This window comes from Babylonia areolata, chromosome 4, assembly GCF_041734735.1.
Source record: "Babylonia areolata isolate BAREFJ2019XMU chromosome 4, ASM4173473v1, whole genome shotgun sequence".
In the NCBI taxonomy this organism is placed as follows: domain Eukaryota; kingdom Metazoa; phylum Mollusca; class Gastropoda; order Neogastropoda; family Buccinidae; genus Babylonia; species Babylonia areolata.
Genome location: NC_134879.1, coordinates 44,761,158 through 44,780,495, shown reverse-complemented (window position 1 = coordinate 44,780,495; position 19,338 = coordinate 44,761,158). Strand labels below are relative to the sequence as shown.

Genomic DNA, 19,338 nt, shown 5'->3' with positions numbered 1-19,338 from the left:
GGAAGATATGATTTTTTTGTTTGTTTGTTTTTTTTTGCACCAATGATGATAAGCAGAGGACATTGTTTTTCAAAACTGGTGCAGTAAAAGCTTTTTGGAGATCTTCTCAGGGTAAATATTCTTGAGATGAAGCCCCCACCCCCCACTAAAAAAAAAGGGGGGGTGGAGATCTTTGGTAAAAAAAATTTTTTTGCCAATGAAATAGGCTTCAAAACACAAGTAATATCATGTCCAACAGTACAGAAAAACAAGTATGTTCACTCTCACTGTTTATCACGTCTGTATGTTGGCCTTTTTCTACAAGGAAATGTGTATATTCAAACTGGTTATATTCTGTATATACTTATATATTGGCCCTATATATATATATATATATTACATTGTATCTTTGTCAGTGATATTAAATACTGCCAATGATACATACTGTTCATAAATCCTGCAGCATTTTTTGATTGTGTTTAACTTTCAGAGAGGGGGCAAGGGGATTTGGGAGTGCTTCATACAGGTTTTTAATAACAAAATTCAAATACTTTATAAAAAAAAAATCTAAACCCCAAATTCTTGTTAAAACTATTTTGACTGGAATATTAATGAAAAGCACAGTATTTCAAATGCTGACTTATTTGTCTTTAACATAGATGGGAACCACAGTTTTGGTAGGAAAGAATCTTTTAGGAATCAGGTTAATTATTTCACTTTTACCTTTAAAAAATCTGGTGGAACATTTCAATGCTGTGGTTTATCACTGTCACTGACAGAAACGAAGGTAGGGTTTTTGTTGTTTTTTTTCAATGATACATGGAGCCAAAATAAAACATAAACAAAACTTTTACATCCTGCGTCATTTTTTGAAGACTTTTAAGCTAATAAGACTTAAAATAGTCATGCAATTTTAAAGAAACTTTGAAACCCCTACAAACCATGTAAAAGACACCAACGGAGAACTTGTATTCATACAACTGGACATTCTTGCTTATGCACACGGTTAGTTAACTCACTCCTGACTAGTTCTCTCCCTTGCTTTTCCATACAGACAACCCATATGTTAGGGTTAGGAAAAACACACACAAAAAAACAAAGTAACTGAATGAAACACCCTGTACTTGACACACTGACTCCTCTCCTCATGTCGTGTGAACGCCCACCCCCCTCACTCTTCACTGCTCTCAGAAGCTGAATCACTATCAGTACCTACTTGCTGGTAGCTTTCTTCACTGCAGATACTTTATTCAACATCTTCATCATCCTCATCGATGTCAAAACCGTCAGTTTGAAGCGTTTCAATCATTTCAGCAGTGGTAAAAGCCGCTATCGTGATCTACTTTGCTCAAAAAATTTCACTTGCATCACCTGCGACACCATTTTCGATACGTATGCAGATTAGCTTGTCGTGTGGGGTCCTGAACTCGCTGTGGAGTGTGTTGTTACAGAATCTCATGAAGAAACTTTCCATTCGACCCTTGACACGTTTGCAATGCCCAGTGTAGCTGTGATTGTTATGCTACCCCATGAGGAAAATGTGGGAAAAAAATTTAATTGTCGAAACCATCTATAGCGTTCTGTCGTCCAGAATGCTACCTTACGTCAGAAACGCTATAGCGTTCCAATGTCTGGAGTGAGTTAAGAGAAAGCTAACCAAATTCCATGCACCTGAAAGCTATCAGACTACCAAAAAACTGGAACATGTGCAACTGATTTGTTTTCTTTTTTGAAATGTGGTGACAAAGAAATATTTTCCTCTTCTGCTTGTTTTTTACCTCCACTCATCAATACTTCCATACAAAAATCAAAACCAAAGGTTTTCCTCCTTTTCTTCCAGGTGAATGCTTGTCTTTTATTTCAGCAGAGATATGAGTAATACTGTACAACCAATTTATTTTTCCTGACAGAAAGACAACGTAATATTCACAGCATAACTGGACACAAAAATATTTCAAGTTTGAAATCAACAGACAAATCACACAATGTACTGTCATATTTCAATTCAGTTCCTCATGATATTCAAATGAAAAAGTAAAGTGATGACAGCTGTACATGATTATGATTCCAGGGCAGCTTTTGTTCTGTAAACTTTCAGTTATGCAAACAATCTTGATCAAATACATGTCTAACAAAACAACATGACAATGACCTCAACAGGCACACAATAAAATGTAATCAAATAATTTTGAAAGAATCAAACAAAGTTATACAATGTTTACTGTATTGACCTTACTTGAAGAAAATGGAATGTATCAAAACAACTTTTTCCCCCCTAGAGTTTCACAAGCAGAAACTGTATGAAGCTATTTAAACGCCTGTTTGCATTCAACACCCCTTCTCAAGACCCTCAACACCATTCAGAACTAGAAAACTAAGGAAGTCATCATTATCAGTCTCTCTCTCTCTCTGTGTTCTACTCCAACAGCTTTTATTTATTTTCTTCTACAGTCAAGCAAATGCATCTTTGCTTCAAATTTTACTCTGCAACTGAAATGTCGGTGGGGAAAAAAAATTTAATAGGCAGACATCGACTGCCAATGCCAAAGGCAGATTACAACAGCTACGATGCCTAAGACTGATTTATTTATACAAGTATCTGATTGCAGTCAGCTCTCACAAACAGAAAAGTCTAAGTTTAGTTTGGGCTAAACCCTAATGTCAGTCATCAATAACATTTTGCAAGAATATTTCCAGAACACTAATATTCGCCCCCCCCCCCCCCTCCCCAATCCTTGAATGCTGATGAATTATGTATCCATTTGTTGTTTATTTTACAACAAATCTAGCATGTTAATACTGCAATTTATTAGTCATTTTTTCTGATTGTTACCTCTTCCAACTGTTTTCCATGTTTCTTTGTCATACCATGGATAGAAATACTGTAACTGAACTTGTACATACATACACACTCACTCTCTCTCAGACAACATGAACTGGCACCTTCAATTTCTAAATCTAAACTTGGTCAAAATATTTGGTCAAAAAGAGTGAAGTCTAATACAGAACTTCTTAAAATGAAAAATAAAAACAAAAACAAAAAAAACCCTTTCACTTTCAACTGGCTACTAAAATCCAGGCTGTACACATACTGGACAAAATCCACCAGACAGCAGTCATCTATCTTTGTTGCTTTCAGGCTAGTCAGTCACATGGTGCCATGTCAGGGCTGAAAAACTGTAAATGTTACAGATCCGTAATGCAAATATACACAGTTGTGCTTGGTCTAACAGGTCATAGGTATTCATAGGAATCCAAAAGCAATGACTGTACATGCCTGAAGAATGATACACATTAATTCTTTGTACTGTTTCCGTGGAGATAGGCTACGGCACCTGTGAAAATGAGCATCTCAGGTGAACTGCAAGAAGCAACAGAAAAATGAGCAAGAAAACAAAACAAAACAAAAAACCGCACTTCAGTAACAAGAGAGGACTTAACAATGGTGCAGCAAAAATGCACACACACAAAGTATGATAAAAAATTAGCCAGCAGAGCAACAACAAAATGAGCTGTGCTGTGGTGTGTCCTTTCCACGACTCATCATTTACAGAAATATTGCATGCCTGACATACGTTCCTTCTTCCTCTTCTCCATGTGAGCAAAGAACCCTTTGATGTCATCCGAACTCACCACCTGAAAAAAGAAACACAGCACTTGATCTTGAGTCGAGACAAATCAAAAACACTTACACACCACTCATTCACAAACATGCGCAGTTTAGGTTCAGAGGAATGCGAGATATAACAAATATTAACATAGAAAGGTAGAGAAACTGTAGATGGGGAAGAAGGAAAGACAAGACGGAGGGGGCCTGGGGGACTATTTTGGAAAGGTAGGTTTTATGTTAAGACTTGAAAAAGCTGAGTGCGGAGATCTGAAGAAGCAAAGGAGGAAGACTTTTCTAAGTGTAAGGTCCACAGACAGAGACAGAGCAGTGGATGACAGAGGAGTGTTTGAATCTGGAAAAGTAGAAACAGAGTGGGGAAAATTCTAACATCAGAAATTGTTTTTTTTTTAAATGATTCTCATCATAGTATTTATAAAACATATCAGGGGTGAATTATGACGTTAATTCAAAGCAACAGAAATATGTCAGCCTGCAGATCCTGGCAAAAGTCATCAACCAATAATGGTTGGGAAAAGGGCTGAAGAAATAACAATTACAAGAAATCAACTGGATGGATGAAGATATGGGGAAAAGGGGAGGAGGAGGTAATGGTTTCTATCCATGAACTCCCAAATATGTCAGTTACTTAGAATAAATGTCTTCACTTATCCACTTGACCAGTCCCCAGTCACTCTCCCCCACTCCAATACTAAAGAAAGAAAGAAAAAAAAGGAAAAAAAAAAACACGGTTAAATAAAGATCTGTTCAAACAAGTTGGTGATTTTTTTTTTTTATATCTAAATAACCAAAATAAAATATGTGAATTTGACGTCTGTCATTCCAATTCAATAGAAAATGATTGTTTTTTTGGGCACAACAAAGTTAGTGTATATCATGACACTAGGCAGAAACATGTGATCTGGGGTTTACAGCTCTCTGCCAACTGCCAACTTACCTTCCCACTCTCAGCAAAGGTCTTCAGAAAATCAGACAGCTCCGACTTCAGATCATTAAACCCTGCACGCACACAGCCAACATTCATTATAATCAGTGCAATCATATTCATGGATTCAAGTTTTCAATCCTGATTATGCACTTGAGTGGAGGCTTGGTTTGTGTGGCATTTATAAATGGGCATGGTACTGGCACTCTGTATCAAACTAAACAAAACTGATTCACAGAGCTGCATAAACATTTTCCACACTTGTGTGTACACAGTGCCACCCACACATAAACCCCAACAGAGGCAACAAGAAACAAATACCTGAAAAGTGCACAACACACACACATAACCAATGCCACTGTGTTAGTGTAAAATCTAAAATAAAAAAAAAGTCCACAACTATATTTTTTTCTGATAAAAAGATAATAAATGTAAGTGTGTGTGTGTGTGCGTGTGTGTGCATGCTTGTGTTTGCACTCATGTATGAGCCAACAGTATGGAGTAGGCCGTAATTGTATCACATTCATTGAATTTTGATAATACTTACTGGCAAATGACCTAGCTCTCCCCCCCCCCCCTGTCCCCCCCTGAGACAGTTGGTATACTGAATTAACGCACAAAAAAAGAAAGGGAAAGAAACAAAAAACTGACTGAGCATGAACATGCCTGCCTTTCTCTTTTACCTTTGATCATTGAGCATGAACAAGCCCATCTTTCTCTTTTACCACTTACCATTGTATCATCAAGCATGAACATTCTTATCTTTGTCTTTTCCCACTGATCATTGAGCATGAACATGCTTACCTTTCTCTTTTACCATTGATTATTGAGCATGAACATGTCTTTTTCTCTTACCGGTGATCATTTTGACTGAAGAAAAAGAAACACACCACTACCAATCATAGATATAACTACCTTTCTTTCTTACCACAGATCATCTTGACAGAATAGAAGAAAGGAGAAAAACAACAACACCACAACTATGAGCATAAAATATGCCTCTCTTTCTCTCTTACCACTGATCATCTTGACTGAATAGAAGGAAGGAAGGAAAATAAACACCACTACCAAGCAAGAGCATATTTATCTTTCTCCCTCACCATTGATCATCTCGATCTGCTGGATACGGTCCATTCCAGACAGGAGGCTGCGCTCCTGTTCCAGGTCTGACATGGCTGGGTTGCTGCGACCTTTCTCTTCGTATGTGCTGACAGTCTCCGTCACATCCGTTAGAAAAGCCACACCCTCCTCCTTGTACATCGACTGAGATTCAGAAACAAACAAAAATGTTCCACCTGTGGTTATTGTATGTGTGGTTTATTTTCAGTTAACATACAGACATTTTATACCTTTTATCAAATGAAATTAAATCAAAAGTATCTTATTAATCCATATATGGAAATTAATTTTTGCAATTCCAGGCTCGTTATGAAACATAATCTGATCAAGAAATGAGTATTCTGCATTCTGAATCAATCAAACTGTTAGAGTACTATTGAACACAGAATATCTAAAGTAAGATATCAATACACATATTGATCTAGAAGTTTCAAAATAGTTAAGAAATAGTACTTAAGCATTAGATTTCTGAAAGAAAGTGCTTAAAACTAGTGAGTCATAAGATTTTGTGGTTCAGTGTATTTTGAATTATTGCCCAGGTCATCAACTCAAAGCGGCAGCAACGTCATGAATGCCTTGACAAGAACAGTGACCATGCTCATTATTCAGTTATTTTCTGAATTCCTTGCTTTGGGAGGCATCTTGCCGACAAGTGTGTCAATTTGCACTTCAAAGTTTTGTTTAGGTTTTGAAAAAATGTTGGAAATATATCTGCTAAAACAAAACTTATTCAAATTAGTAGTCTGAACAATGCACATTTGTGCAAATGGTCCTTAACTTTTGCTGACGTCTGCATACTCTTGAGACAGACCAGTCAAATGTTAGTTATGAAGGAATGTATCTCACCATAGCTGCACGTTTTCAAATGCTACAAGTATATTCTAAATGAAGGAACTGCATGATGGCACACATTCTTGTCCCGATGACAACAACAAACAAAAAAAAACAACAAAAAAACAACAAAACCAACTGAACATGATTTGCAGCTTCCATACTATGAAGACTCCACTCCAACCCAAAAGACTTCAAAATAACAAAAAATAATATATATATATTTAATAGATAAGTGTCAAACTTTCATCACTTCTGCAGTAAACAAGGGCAAAAACCTATGATCATAAAAAAAAAATATCACATACAACTGATGGAAAACAGGACAGGGGCAGAGAGAAAGACGCACACCTACACAACACCTGCAGACAGTTGATAAAAGCCCCCGGCAAGGAAGCAGCCAACACTCACCACACAAGCATCGCAGGCACACAGCTTCTCTCTCCAGCCTTCCAGCCAGAACGTGCCACAGTCTTTAACAGTGAACTGTCGCTTCCTCAGGTCCTGAAGGAGGCAAGACCCAATCCCTGATTTCGGCCTGCTGTCTGCCGCCTCTTCTGCCTTGGTTTGCTTCGAGGGAGGCTGAAAACGAAGAGGACCAAACAGTGCCTTTCTGTCCTGTGTATCGTACCAAGACAGTGAACAACATAATCATCTTTGAAGTAGTTTATGTAACGACTTTGTAAGTTGGTTTTTTTTGTGTTCAAGAAGAAAAACAGAACAAGAGTTTTTTTGGGGGGAAGGAGTGGGGGGGTGTGGGGCAGAGATCTCAATTTTGTTATCATAATCAAAATTCGTTTGCACATGCTTGTACACAAATTTCAAAACAATTTTGCCAGCTTCCAAGCTCTATACAAGCCTGCACCGAAAAAAACACAACTAACAATTATATTTTACAGATGATAAGGCCATAATTTCTTACCTGAACTTCACCTTGTGCCTAATGTGTGGTTAAAATCTGTTGAAGCGCAGTTATCAATCAAAAATGTATCGAGGTCTCCCTCATTATCTGTACATTGTTCATGGCAATGAAAACAAATGAAACCTTCCCGTGAGTCAGAATCAAAACAGCTCACAAACAACCCACAGTCACACAAACAACACACAAGGGGCATCAGAAACAACAGAGTCAAGAAAGCGGAGATGGACAGAGCAGTACATGAACAAATCCTGACAATGATGTCAGTGCCTCCACATCCACTGAAGATGCAAACATGGCCACAGCACTGAATACCATCCACCCGTCAATGATTGACTTTTTCTTATTATTCTGATACGTGCCATATATGCTGCACCTTATGTACTGATAAAATCTGATTAAAAAAAAACCAACAACAACAAAATCTGGAGGAAACATCTTACAATCAGAAGCACCTTGTGGTCAGTAAAAAGTGGTTTGTCTCACCTCAGACTCTGCAGAAGTGCTGCTGCCAGACGCCCCATCAGCACAGGCCTCAGAAGGCATGGAGCCAGGAGCCAGTTTTCTCTTCTGGGCTTTGGCCGGGGTTGTGTCATCCTGCTCCATCACCTTGTCAGAATCCACATCTGGTTTCTCCTTGACTCCCTCTTCATTTTCTGGTTTCACCGTCGACTCTTGGCTCATGGGGTCTGGTTTGGTCTTATCACTGTCCCCTCCTGCTACGTCCACTTTCTCATCTTCTCCCAATTCCTTCTGTACAGTTTCAGCTGTGAGCAGACAAACAATAAATTCCATTCACTTCTGCATCATTGAATTACAAAACTGAATAAATCATCCAAAAAGAAAACAACAACAAAAACAAGTGCACATAACAAATGTCTATCAGCCATTTTTACTTGATGACTGAAAACCTAGAGCCCATTCAGAACACATATAATAATAACAATAAAACACAGTTGAGAACTTTTCTGACATAAAAGCGTTTCAGTAATTCATGATTTTTCCAGATTTATTTCTTGCTGGGTTTTTTTGTTTGTTTTTTTTGCCTGGAAAATACCCAACCACTTCCCCAGGTCTTTTCCAGGATCTGTGAGAACAAAGTCAAAAGAAAAAAGAAGAAGACAAATCACCTTGACCGTTGACCTGATAGGCCCACAGGAAGGGATGTTTGGCCATGCAGCCCCTACAGATCATCTCCTGGTAGCTGTCATTCTCTGGCACCTCTGTCCCCAGGTGCTGTACAAAATATACACAACCCATGACAGGAAAGGGGGAGGCTCATAGGCATCTGAATGACTGGGATGAAAATGCTTTGATCTGTCTCTAGTTAAGCAATGTGTAAATACCTCTGATACCATAGGCATCTGAATGACTGGGATGAAAATGCTTTGATCTGTCTCTAGTTAAGCAATGTGTAAATACCTCTGATATCATAGGCATCTGAATGACTGGGATGAAAATGCTTTGATCTGTCTCTGATTAAGCGATGTGTATGTACCTCTGATACCATAGGCATCTGAATGATTGGGATGAAAATGCTTTGATCTGTCTCTGATTAAGCGATGTGTATGTACCTCTGATACCATAGGCATCTGAATGATTGGGATGAAAATGCTTTGATCTGTCTCTGATTAAGCGATGTGTATGTACCTCTGATACCATAGGCATCTGAATGACTGGGATGAAAATGCTTTGATCTGTCTCTGATTAAGCGATGTGTATGTACCTCTGATAGATACCATAGGCATCTGAATGACTGGGATGAAAATGCTTTGATCTGTCTCTGATTAAGCAATGTGTATGTACCTCTGATATCATAGGCATCTGAATGATTGGGATGAAAATGCTTTGATCTGTCTCTGATTAAGCGATGTGTATGTACCTCTGATATCATAGGCATCTGAATGACTGGGATGAAAATGCTTTGATCTGTCTCTGATTAAGCGATGTGTATGTACCTCTGATATCATAGGCATCTGAATGACTGGGATGAAAATGCTTTGATCTGTCTCTGATTAAGCGATGTGTATGTACCTCTGATATCATAGGCATCTGAATGACTGGGATGAAAATGCTTTGATCTGTCTCTGATTAAGCAATGTGTATGTACCTCTGATATCATAGGCATCTGAATGACTGGGATGAAAATGCTTTGATCTGTCTCTGATTAAGCGATGTGTATGTACCTCTGATATCATAGGCATCTGAATGACTGGGATGAAAAGGCTTTGATCTGTCTGATTAAGCAATGTGTATGTACCTCTGATACCATAGGCATCTGAATGATTGGGATGAAAAGGCTTTGATCTGTCTGATTAAGCGATGTGTATGTACCTCTGATATCATAGTCATCTGAATGACTGGGGTGAAAATGCTTTGATCTGTCTCTGATTAAGTGATGATAAGTACCATTGATATCATCATTATTATATAACCTCATTCTGCTGTACATGTACAGCAGGAGCACAAAGGACCTGTGCTGACCTTGTAACTTAAAAAGCCAAACAGTATAGTGCTTTAAATTCTGAGCTGCTTAGATGGAAGTATAAGAAAAGTAGTACTTGTCATTATCTTTTTTTGTTTGTTTGTTTGCTGCCCACAGAAGCATTCCGGTCTTTGTGTTACCAGACAATTCAAAGGATTGTACAATGAAATATACAAGTACAAAGGCAGAATCATCAGCTGGCACATAAAATACAGTGAAAGAATCAGGGTTCCAGCATTTTGCGCAAAACATTTGTTGAACAAACTCAGAACAATAGGAGTTTCAGTTTCAGTTTCACTTTCTCAAGGAGGCGTCACTGCGTTCGGACAAATCCATACACGCTACACCACATCTGTTGAGCAGATGCCTGACCAGCAGCATAACCCAACGCGCTTAGTCAGGCCTTGAGTGCATGCTTACATATTTGTGTACCTATGAAAGGGGATTTCATTTTTACGTTATTTCGCCAGAGGACAACACTCTCGTTGCCATGGGTTCTTTTTCAGTGCGCCAAGTGCGTGCTGCACACGGGACCTCGGTTTATCGTCTCATCCGAAAGACTAGACGCTCAGTTTGATTTTCCAGTCAAACTTCGGAGAAAGGGCGAGAGCGGGATTCGAACCCACACCCTCACGGACTCTGTGTATTGGCAGCTGAGCGTCTTAACCATTCTGCCACCTTCCTCCACAATAGGAGATATAAACTAATATCCAAAATGCTTCAACTGAAGGACAAAAAGGAAGAGGGGAAAAACAGAAAGAAAAAAAGAAAGAAAAAAAAGCCTGAACTGCAAGAAAGGGGAAAAAGCTATGGTACCTGAGATTCAAAATCTGTCACATCAATACCCATTCAGCCATGATGCAAGTGATTACATACCCTTCCATGATACCAGTCTTCACACACCACACACTGGATCATGAGGTCTTCCGTCTGAAAACAAAGACAACAAAAAAACCTAGATGGGTTCAGCTTCTTTTTGAAATGTCTGATGACAAATGAAACACAAACGTTTGAAGTTTCTTCACAAGTTTGAAGTTTGAAGTTTCTTCACAAAGTTTGAAGTTTCTTTACCAACAGTGTAAACATGTTCCTTTTTTTTTCTTTTTTAAAGTCTACAACTGTTTTAAATTTGGAATATACATGATCAAGACACACACACATTTATAAAGAACAGACGTAGATTTTTTTTTTTTTTTTTTTTTTTTTTTTACTTTTCAGCTTCAAATATAATTTTCTAGTGTTGTCATAACCATGACAGAATCTACTGCATCTCTGATTGACCACCTCTTTAAGTAAAGATCCATATAATTGATATAATCTATCACTGAAATATTACTAAGACACAATCATTTTGTACAACTGCAAGCATCATCTTTTTCACTTTAGGCACTGATGCTATTAAAAAACAAAAAAAAAAAAAAAACACAAAAACTTACAATTTGGTTTCATGTTTAATTGATAATTCTTCAATCACCGATATGTGTGACGGGACATTAAACAAAAATTCCTTCCTTAATTGATAAGCTTTCAATCAAGAATATGTTGTAATTTAAAAAGGAAATGGTAAACTGAAGCCAGGTGATTGCATTCCATTTTCTTTCACACTGGGAGAAAAAAAAGTTGTGATGTGAACATGTACACATGTGCTTGAGCATATGAAAATAGCCTAAATATATATACATATATATATATATATATATATATATATATATATATATATATATAACACTATTGATTTCAATCAAGCTTTCAATCAAGAATATGTTGTAATTTAAAAAGGAAATGGTAAACTGAAGCCAGGTGATTGCATTCAATTTTCTTTCACACTGGGAGAAAAAAAAGTTGTGATGTGAACATGTACACATGTGCTTGAGCATATGAAAATAGCCTATATATATATATATATATATATATATATATATATATATATATATATATATATATATATATATATATATATAACACTATTGATTACATACAACTGATGAGTAAGTGTGCAAAAACCATCAAGCATATGATGGGCTGCAGACAGTAATTTAAAAAGGAAAACTATGTTGGTATGGCCACATAACTAAACCTAATGGTCTTGCCAAAACAATTCTCCAGGGAACTGTTAAGGGAGAGAGACAGAGTGGAAGACAGAAAAAAAAAAAACACATTTGCACAGACCCAAGCACTGACACACAACCAAAACAGCTGGAAGAATGTGGTTAACAGTTAGCAGTGAACCAATGTCTCTTCACAGAGTTAAGGATGGAGAAAAAAAAAAGACAAAAAAACCCCTCCCCCTTGAACCAGTACCTCATCCTCCGGGTCAGGGTAGGGTCTGGCACAAATGCAGTAAGCTCCTTTGAAGTTTTGATTGTACTGGTTTTCCTCATTCACATCAGATTTTATCTGTAAAAAAAAAAAAAACAAAAAAAAACAAACACCAAAAGACAATGAAACACTAGACAAAAGAAACTGTACAAAAGCAAACATATAAATAATGAAGTTGTACAGGAGACTTAAGAAGAATGAAAACGTTCTTTTTAATTCAAGAACAGGTCAGATCTTCTGAGAGGAACATATTTTAATCAGAATATAATGATAAAAGTAATTTCGCCATGAAATAAACAAATCATTCATAAAATGAACTGAGCCTAAGAAAAAAAAAATCAAAATGGATCTCAGCTTTAAAACAAACTGACAAATTATGCGGCAATAAATCAACACCAAGAATGATTAAGCAAAACGCAATACATATCATTTATGCTTTATTAGTTTATATCATAACCTGATGATCTGCTGTCAGAATTCTACATCATTCCTGGTCATTGCAAGTCTTCAAATTTAGGAGGGGGTAGAGGATGAATGACATAGCAAAACGTGTGTGTGTGTGTGTGTGTGTGTGTGTGTGTGCTTATGTTTCTGTATGTGTTTGTGTCTGTGACTTTATATATTGTCACTAAAAACCATAAAATGATTCATGTGTTTGATTGTGTAATGAACTATATATATATATATATATATATATATATATATATATATATATATATATATATATATATATATCAACATAATCACTTACATCTGTTATTGTTTATGTTCACATTTTTTCCCATCTATTCTGAATGTCATAATGAATTTATATATATACATAATAAAACGGTGGTCGACCCAAGAAAGTCCGGGAAAAAAAAAAGAAAAAACAAAGGAGGGGGTGGGGGGGAGGCGTTCCTCCTCAAAAAGATGAATAAGCACATAATCTTTGTTACAGGTATCTCAGTACATGTTATATCTCCATAAAAATGTTGGGTTTGTTTTGTTGTTGTTTTTTGTTAGCGACTGGTTTCATCTCCCATAACGCTTGACATCTCTTATAACATTTGATTTGGCAACCAATCAATCAGTAGATTTCCCTGCACACTCCATTTTGAAATATTGATCCAAAACACACTCAGATACAAGCATACACACACACACACCCCTAATCATACACAAGATTAAAACTGAAATAAATTCACTAAAAATAGCATTCCTGAATCTATGTTCTTCACACACTCAACTTACTGGCACAAGCTTGCACTTGTTATCCTTAAACTTGCTGTTCCCACAATCACATCGGAAGTTCCTAAAATCAGGGAAAAAAAGATTTAGCACTTGACTTTATACAATTTAGTCCCTATCTTGCAAAACATACATAAACATCACAGAAGATGGAATGGAACCACAAACAATGTACAAAATGCAGTGTTGTATACAGGCAACAGCTACTTCAGAGGATTGTCAATGTGAAACATGGAAACAGAAATGGGCTGTAGAAGTCATCTACCATAGTATTAATGTGTGTCCCGGAAACAAAGAAATGGAGGAGATCACATATGTCATCATGTCAAACTTCTTTTCTTTGCCCCACTTTGGCTGCCCCATCTTCCTCTCAGTGGCACTGACAGATATTCCCATTCTGCTAATTCCAGATCCTACATTCACACTGTCACCAAATCCAGGCTTCTTCTGTCTGTTTTATTCTCAGCGCCAGCAGTTCACAGGGAGCTGCTGGTGTCAGGCCACACATCAAGACACTGCTTCTAAGGCACTCTGACATCAATAGTGATGCTTAATACAAGTGATGCGTGTAACGCACTGTTCGATTTTTATCTCAACACAGGCTGGACACCATCTACCAAGCCCCAGACAGTTATCACTTAATCACTGGGCCAGTTAGTCCATCCCCAAACCTGGAGTGGAGAGGAGACAGTCTCAAAATCTTTCCAATGACCACAGGAATCTGCCAACATCAACAACTTTAACCAAACTCACCACCAACCAAATATATCTCATATCTTCATTGATCATAATCTGATACTGACTAAAACAAAAGTACAACTGAACATAATTTTTGACAATGCAAGACTTATGAATAGAGACATAGGGTTTTTTTGGTGTTTTTTTTAGTTTAATAGTTAAAAAATCTGGCAGACCTACCGTTTAGTGTAGAGTTCATAAAGGTCATGGCCCTCATGGCACTGGTAGCTGCAAGCCAAACACACCCCTGCAGGCTCTGTGGTAGAACAGGTAGTGCAAGCATACAGCGCCTGTCGTTTGATGTAGCCCTGCAAATTGACGAAAAATTTTTTTTTAAAAATCAATACTCCATTAAGATTCAAAGTGATAAATACATTAAAAATACAAATTTTCTGGATGAAAAAAAAAAGAAGAAAAAAAGTCTATGTATGCTTTGTCAAAGGCCTTATTCTGCCTCAGATTTTACTTTGAAATCAAGAAGAAGAGAACACAAAAATCAAACCGATCAAAGTGGAGACAAAATTCAGAACTGCATGCGTGCAAGCGTGTGTGAGTGAAAGGTCATGACTGATAATTTGCAGTCGAGTCATCAGATCTGGTTTTTGTGCAACAGAAATGGGGGACTCAAGCAGTCACTTACTTCTGTTCAGTTTCAGTTTCTCAAGGATGCGTCACTGTGTTCGGACAAATCCATAAGCTGCACCATAACTGCTTGGCAGATACCTAACCAGTAGCAATAAATAAGTAGTTGCATTACCCAACATGCTCGGAGAGTCACTAACAAGTCAGTGAACTGATCTGTGATCAGAATAACTACATATGATTGTTTTCACATCCAAGAGGCTCCAATGAGGTGTGAATGTGAGTGCAGCTGTGTTCACGTAAATGTTTACAAGTTCTCAGTCACACCCTTATGTACTCACCATACACACTGATAATGGCCCGCAGTTCATATCTCAAGTCTTCGCAGACTACATGAAAGACATTGGAGCTAAACACATCCCAGTCACACCAAGATGGCAGCAGGCAAACGGTGAAGTTGAATGCCAGGATGAGTCACTCCTGAGGGGAATGAAGATTGCCCAAGCAGAACACAAAGACCGGAAAGATGAAATTCTGAAGTAGTTGCAAGTATACAGAGCAATTCCACACCCCTCAACTGGAAAGAGCCCAGGAGAACTATTGTTTGGACGCAAAATCTGAACAAAGATGCCCCAGTTGCCCAGCGACTACATTGACCTGGAAGTCCATGACCGCGATGTAGAGAAGAATCTCCAAGCTGTATGCTGACCAGAAGCAAGGAGCAACCGAGTGCCACATTATACCTGGAGACACCATCTTGCTGAAGAGAGACCAGAAACAAGGAAAGCTGGACACATCTTTCTTGCCAGAACCATATGAAGTCATCGAGAATGCAGGCAGCAAAGTGACCGTCCAGTCTCCAAGTGGTGCAAAATTCTCCCGCAACTAATCCCATGTGAAGAAATTTCACCGTCCAAAGACTGATGAGCCCAGCAGTCCAAGGGAGGCAACCCAGTACACCGACCCTCCTCCAGCTGACTGAAACCCCACCCCAACCCCAAGCAGACACCCCATCCAAACCCAGACACCCTGCTACATCCTGACCAAAACCTCCAAACCCAATCCAGATAAAACCCTGTACCCCAACTCCAATCTGAAAGTTGGAGCACAAAACAAGACCAAGAAAGCTTGATGATTATATGCCTGGCTAAGAATGACAGAGACTTGGACAGAATGTGTGTAAATATGTAATCAGCATTTGTAGGACAGATAGTTCCTTTTAATGTATTTCAGTTTCATTTGTATTCATGACGGTGATAATACTGTCAGGACAATTTCTTTCCCCACTAAATTTAGGACATGAATTTTTTTACGAAGAGAGAGAGTATGACAAAAACGTTGTGGTTAGTTCTGCGAGAAAGAATGAATGAATAATTTGGAATTTTGAATTTATTTCATCTGTTTATTTTCTTTATGTTCCTTAAACACAAAACATACATGGACATTGCAGTTATTTTATGCACTGTATACAAGTGAATGGACAATGATAGAAGTCTGAGTTGGGGGTGGAGGTGGGGGCTCGGGATAAACATGGCATTATAAAAACCGTTGGAAACAAATTTCCTAGTCTGTTATTTTTGTGTAGTGATATGTAGACACGGCACACAAAGTACAGAACCGACATCTTATAGTTATACTATAGTTAAATATTGATAACAGTACACATGTGTGCGACTCCAGATCTCAAATTACCAGAAAGCTATTTCACTTGAACTTATAAAGTACTGATTCCCCCTTCTGGATTCTGTTCTGATGGGCATCCATCCTGATCACTTCAGTTTCTTAAATCAAGCTAACCCTTTCTAAGGAAGTTTTACATAACCAGTTGGCACACTGGTACTGTGGCATGGAGGCGGGGAATATGGGGATTGGGTAAGTTGAGAGGAGAGGGCAGGCAGTGCGAGTTCTGCCAAGACTAGGGTCTGGAAAAATCAATCATTGAATCACACACTATACATTACACTGACAGCAGTGCAAATTGTTCCGCGTAATCGCAACCGTTACAGTTTCTCAAGAAGGCGTTTCTGCGTTCGGACAAATCCGTATACAACCAATGAAAACATGTGGCAACACCGCCAATGTTACAACGAATATGATATAAATGTATGTCTTCCAACTCTCTAACTGTGGATGTCATTATGTTCAACAGCTTTGGGTTACTGCTGGCTACGACAGTTCACTCTCACGGCATCATGAATGGTCATGAATAAATGTATCACCTTCGCGTAGGTGCATTCTTGGTCGTCACTACCGCCAAGAACCGCTGAAGCGTCCTCCTGCATGCGAGATTCCTGCGCCAAAACTTCAAGCATTGACACAGAATCATCATCATCCACTGATGGTCGGTCTTCAGCTGACATTTTGCCTTCGTTTCTATTTAACCAGCCTCGCACAATATCGTCTTCGGCCAGAAGTTTGCGCGGTTGCAGCCTTTGAGGGGAGTAATGATGAATTTCATATTTTGTCTCTGTCGAAACTGCATATGTCTCTTTTCTCAAGTTATTGTTCCTCTCGGTGCCTTTTCGTTTTTCTTTGATTTGTAAAAATGCGTGTACACTGATTTTTAGTCTTTGGTGTTAATGGGGTTTGATAAATCGCTGTAAGTTCATGAAATAAGGTAATGAATACTCCCAAATTGGCGGGGATGGTGGATGGGGTGGGAAGATGACAGAAACAAAGAGCAGATCACTCCCAGGGCTTTATTAGATAATATGTCGTATCAAGTGTCACGGCTTTTATCAGCCTTTTGCCTGATCATTAGAACTTAAAAAAATATATATATATAAAAGAGTGCACAATTACTATGCTATGGCTAGCTTCCTATGGAGAAATTAACTTGGAAGCCATAATCCTTCCAGTGTTTATCTTGATTCTTAAAACGTTAACTTTGTTGAGTGTTCCTGCAGTAACAATGTTACTGGACAGATTATTCCAGAAGTTAATAACCCTGTTAGTAAAAAAAAAATTATTAAAAAAAGTGTCAAAAAAGGTTGATTTGGTGAATGTCTACATTAGTTTTAGTGGGTGCCCCCTGGTATGATTACTGTATGTCCTTTAGAGTGGAAAGATTTAGCGTAGTGCTCTTATCATCAGTAATGTCCACTGATTTAGAATTTTATATGTCTCAAGCATATCATCCCTTAACCTGCGATATTACAGGCTTAGGAGTTTCCAACTAGTTAGTCTCTCTTCGTAGGACATACTATATACGTATCCTAATAAATTTGCTTGGTAAATCGTCTATGTACAAGTTCAATCAAGTCAATATGTGTTCCAGGCTAGGGTAGCCTATATAAAGGGATCATATCACAGTACTATACTCCAGTATTGGTCTTACTAATGATTTAAATAATGGCACATTGACATCTTCATTTTTATACTGGATAAAATGGATGATCATGCCTGCTTTTTTTTTCTTTTTTCTTTCTTTTTTTTACTGTAGCAATAATGTGCTGTTCAAAAGTTAAATTTTTATCCACCAAAATTCCCAAAACATTTTCTAACTCAGTTTCTTCTCTATCATTAGAGTTGATATAATGAGTGTATTTTCTCCCATCAGTGATAGATGGTCGATCTGTTTTTGAACTGGTGTCTCCGGGTTACATCCCGCCATCCGTCCGTCGGGGATAAATGGTTCCCATGGGGTCAGCCCGATACTCCCCCGTGCCGATACTCCCCCGCGTCAATACTCCCCCTTGTCGATACTCCCCCGCGTCAATACCCCCCCCCACCCACCCCCACCGGCTCGATAGTCCCTCTCACAAAGACATAGAAACAGTCAAATACAGATGTATGTATAATATATCAGTTGTGACTGATAATGCTTTCGGGCTGCTTGATCAAAGACTGATGTGTTGTGGAATGAATGTGTTGTGTGTTCTCTTCATACCACCAGCCTCCCTGCTAAGGGTCCTGATAGGTATATAATGTTCAAAATTAACATCAGTCAAAAAGTATGAAAACAATCACACCAATGTTTGATTTTGAACACCGGCAATACACAGATTGAAATTTTACACCTTCAAAGCAAAATGAACCAGGAATATTTCGTAATGATCGTTTGTCCGTACGCGGACAGAAAACATGAATAACAAACTGGCATCCTCTTAAGTACTTGCGTCGACATAAACTGGAGAGTTCATTCCTCATATTGTTTTTCAACACTGACTCCAGTTTTTAGAATATACCGGCCTATTTAGCTCTTCATCCCTAGGGTTTTTTGGTAGTTCAGTTATCCAAATATCCAATGATCTGTAATCTGCAATCTGACAGACGAAACAACTATTCCGTGACACTGAGTGTTAGGAAATCACCAGTCACATCGGCAACAGTAAATTAACACTGAACAACCTGACAATACTGAAACAAAAGAAGGAAAGAACAAGAGAGGCAAGGCCTTCAAGACTCACTTGTGATACACTTAAAAAAAAAAAATCTAATTGTTAAAATGTGTTCCGGCTGTATTTGTTATTATAAAGCTTCGCGTTTAAAAAAAAAAAAAAAAAGAAAAGAAAAAAAGTTCTAACCAGATTCGAACCCCGCGTGTTCGGGTGAGAAGAAACTGAGAGAGATAGACTCGGAGA

At 38.1% G+C, this 19,338-nt stretch overlaps 1 protein-coding gene across 1 annotated transcript; it reads right to left on the bottom strand.

Annotated features, from left to right (window-relative positions):
- Positions 1–1,811: 1,811 nt before the first annotated feature.
- On the bottom strand, positions 1,812–17,177 carry LOC143281706 (putative E3 ubiquitin-protein ligase UBR7). The gene is made up of 11 exons (XM_076586968.1): positions 16,975–17,177; positions 14,354–14,481; positions 13,439–13,499; positions 12,188–12,283; positions 10,763–10,816; positions 8,532–8,637; positions 7,888–8,168; positions 6,894–7,064; positions 5,633–5,795; positions 4,545–4,606; positions 1,812–3,615 (listed from the first exon to the last, which is right to left on the bottom strand). The coding sequence occupies exons 1-11, from the start codon at positions 17,113–17,115 to the stop codon at positions 3,523–3,525; spliced, it is 1,356 nt and encodes a 451-aa protein (XP_076443083.1). The 5' UTR covers positions 17,116–17,177; the 3' UTR covers positions 1,812–3,522.
- Positions 17,178–19,338: the final 2,161 nt, after the last annotated feature.